Genomic DNA, 2,443 nt, shown 5'->3' with positions numbered 1-2,443 from the left:
GTTAAACGTCAAATGTTATATCTATGTATGTATGTATGTATGTATGCATGTATGTATGTATGTATGTATGCATGTATGTATGTATGTATGTATGTATGTATGTATGTATGTATGTATGTATGTATGTATGTATGTATGTATGTATGTATGTATGTATGTATGTATGTATGTATGTATGTATGTATGTATGTATGTATGTATGTATGTATGTATGTATGTATGTATGTATGTATGTATGTATGTATGTATGTATGTATGTATGTATGTATGTATGCATGTATGTATGTATGTATGTACGTATGTATGTTAAAACCAAAACATGATGAGTGACACTGAACCGTCAAACATCAAGTAACAAATGGATTAACACTTTGATTTGTCGTTAATTGCACATGTCGGCATTCAGTTGGATATTTTCAAGCACACAGACACGCAGGAACCGCTGCAACAAGCACGAAATGTGGTTTGTTGCGAAAAACAGTTCCCTGCTGTCGCCTGATCTGACGCTGATCATTTTACATATTGTCTTAAAAAATTTAAGGGTGTTGGGGTCCATCGGGCCAAGAACCTCGAAACATATTGGCAAGAATTCCATCGAGGGGAGGGCGTTCCCATATTTTTTCATTTTCTCGTCCGCTGCCCTGGCCGCGGCCAAACCGCATTCTTTACTTGTCAGGTTTACGTATCGTTCGGCGAGGGTGCCAGGGACCGTAACATCCCACGCCAAACATCTGCCGGCTCTCCAAGGTATTAGTGTGCATGCGTCCGGGCGCCTACCGTCATGCGCAGAAATGCCGGATGGTTCCTTGAGAACCGGGATTGAAGCCTTGGAGAAGAGCCAACAAATGTATTCGTTTAGCGCTGAGTGACGTAGTTGACGGCCCCCACCCAGGCGACAAACCAAACCGTGGTGCCCAAACTCGTCCGCCCCTGCGCCACATCGGCACCTGTATTTATTCTGAATGACCAGGCCAAGTCTGAAGCCAATGGCAAATCTCACAGACTCGTCGTCAAGCCTGGTGCCCACAGAGGTGTTGGGCCACGATCTCAACCACCCACAGCTGGCAACGCTGGACATGGCCAACAAACGAGCGGTGGAAAAGTCGTCGCCGCATAAAGACAACAAATTTTGAAAGATTTTTTTATATTCTTCGTTCAAAATTTGGACGTGCGTACGGTCCCCCGGGGTGGACACTGGGGGAAGAATATCGCGGCAACGAAAAAACCGGTAGAGCAGGGAAAACTGCAGGTCGAGAGTGGCAGCGGCAGAAGAATTATAAACAACGGGAGCCAGCTGAACCACGCTAAGCAACCCCAGCCCACCAAATCGCACCGGCAGTTGAGCCTGGGACCAACCACTGTCGGTCACTTGAACATTGCAAATCGACGACAGGGCGGTGCGCAGGGCTCTGTCAAATTCGCCCAATTTAGAAGGGTCAATGTGTTTAGATGTACGCAGGAAGTACATCAATTTGGGCAAACTGAGGGCATTGCGGATAATAGTCAAGGCATCATGGGCCGAAAGACAGGAAACACGACCCAGGACGAATTTAAGCTCAGAGAGCTTTTGGTTAAAAAACTTTATTTGATAATCGCCCTAGACCAAGGGTGTGCCTAAAAAACTCAGTTCTGATGCACCAACTCTGGGTATTCCAGCCAGCGCATGTGGCACCTGAAATAAACTTTAGCAGTATGTATGTATGTACGTATGTATGTATGTATGCATGCATGTATGTACGTATGTATGTATGTATGTATGTATGTATGATGTATGTATATATGTATGTATGTATGTATGTATGTATGTATGTATGTATGTATGTATGTATGTATGTATGTATGTATGCAAGCATATATGTATGTTTGTATGATGTACGAACGAATGTCATTTGTAAACTACTATTAGTATTATAATGCACAGTTTCGTTTTTAAATAAAATTCTCAATTTCATCGTGGCTCTTTACACTGTTTGTTTTCAGTCCATAAATTGCTCTTGTGATTTTGTTGTTGTTGTTGTTATTGATGTTGCTGTTGCTTTTAATGTTGTTGTTATTGATGTTGCTGTTGCTTTTAATGTTGTTGTTGTTGTTAATGTTGTTGTTGTTGATGTTATTGTTGTTGTTGTTGATGTTATTGTTGTTGTTATTGTTGTTGTTGTTTATGTTGTTGTTGTTATTGTTGTTATTATTGTTATTATTATTATTATTATTGTTGTTGTTGTTGTTGTTGTTGTTGTTGTATAGTCGGAGTAATGGAAAGCGTGCAGTCACACGGCATGAAATAGCGCGTGACGATTGGCTAACTAAATTGAAAATGTTGTCGATGATGTTGTTGTTGTTGTTGCTGTTGTTGTTGCTGTTGGTGTTGCCGTACAAAAAATTGTTGATGCTGTTGATGTGCCAACGTATTTGTTGTTGATGTTATTGAGGGCATTAAAGAAAC

General features: G+C 41.2%; 1 protein-coding gene across 1 annotated transcript; it reads left to right on the top strand.

The window, feature by feature from the left end:
• Window positions 1-458: 458 nt before the first annotated feature.
• HELRODRAFT_181317 (hypothetical protein) lies at window positions 459-1,589 on the top strand (the record flags this gene model as incomplete). The annotated part of the gene is made up of 2 exons (XM_009031134.1): window positions 459-847; window positions 1,394-1,589. The coding sequence occupies 2 exons, from the start codon at window positions 459-461 to the stop codon at window positions 1,587-1,589; spliced, it is 585 nt and encodes a 194-aa protein (XP_009029382.1).
• Window positions 1,590-2,443: the final 854 nt, after the last annotated feature.

This window comes from Helobdella robusta (genome assembly GCF_000326865.2).
Source record: "Helobdella robusta unplaced genomic scaffold HELROscaffold_70, whole genome shotgun sequence".
In the NCBI taxonomy this organism is placed as follows: Eukaryota; Metazoa; Annelida; class Clitellata; order Rhynchobdellida; family Glossiphoniidae; genus Helobdella; species Helobdella robusta.
The sequence above is the reverse complement of the archived record's forward strand: the minus strand, read 5'-3'. Positions and strand labels throughout refer to the sequence as shown.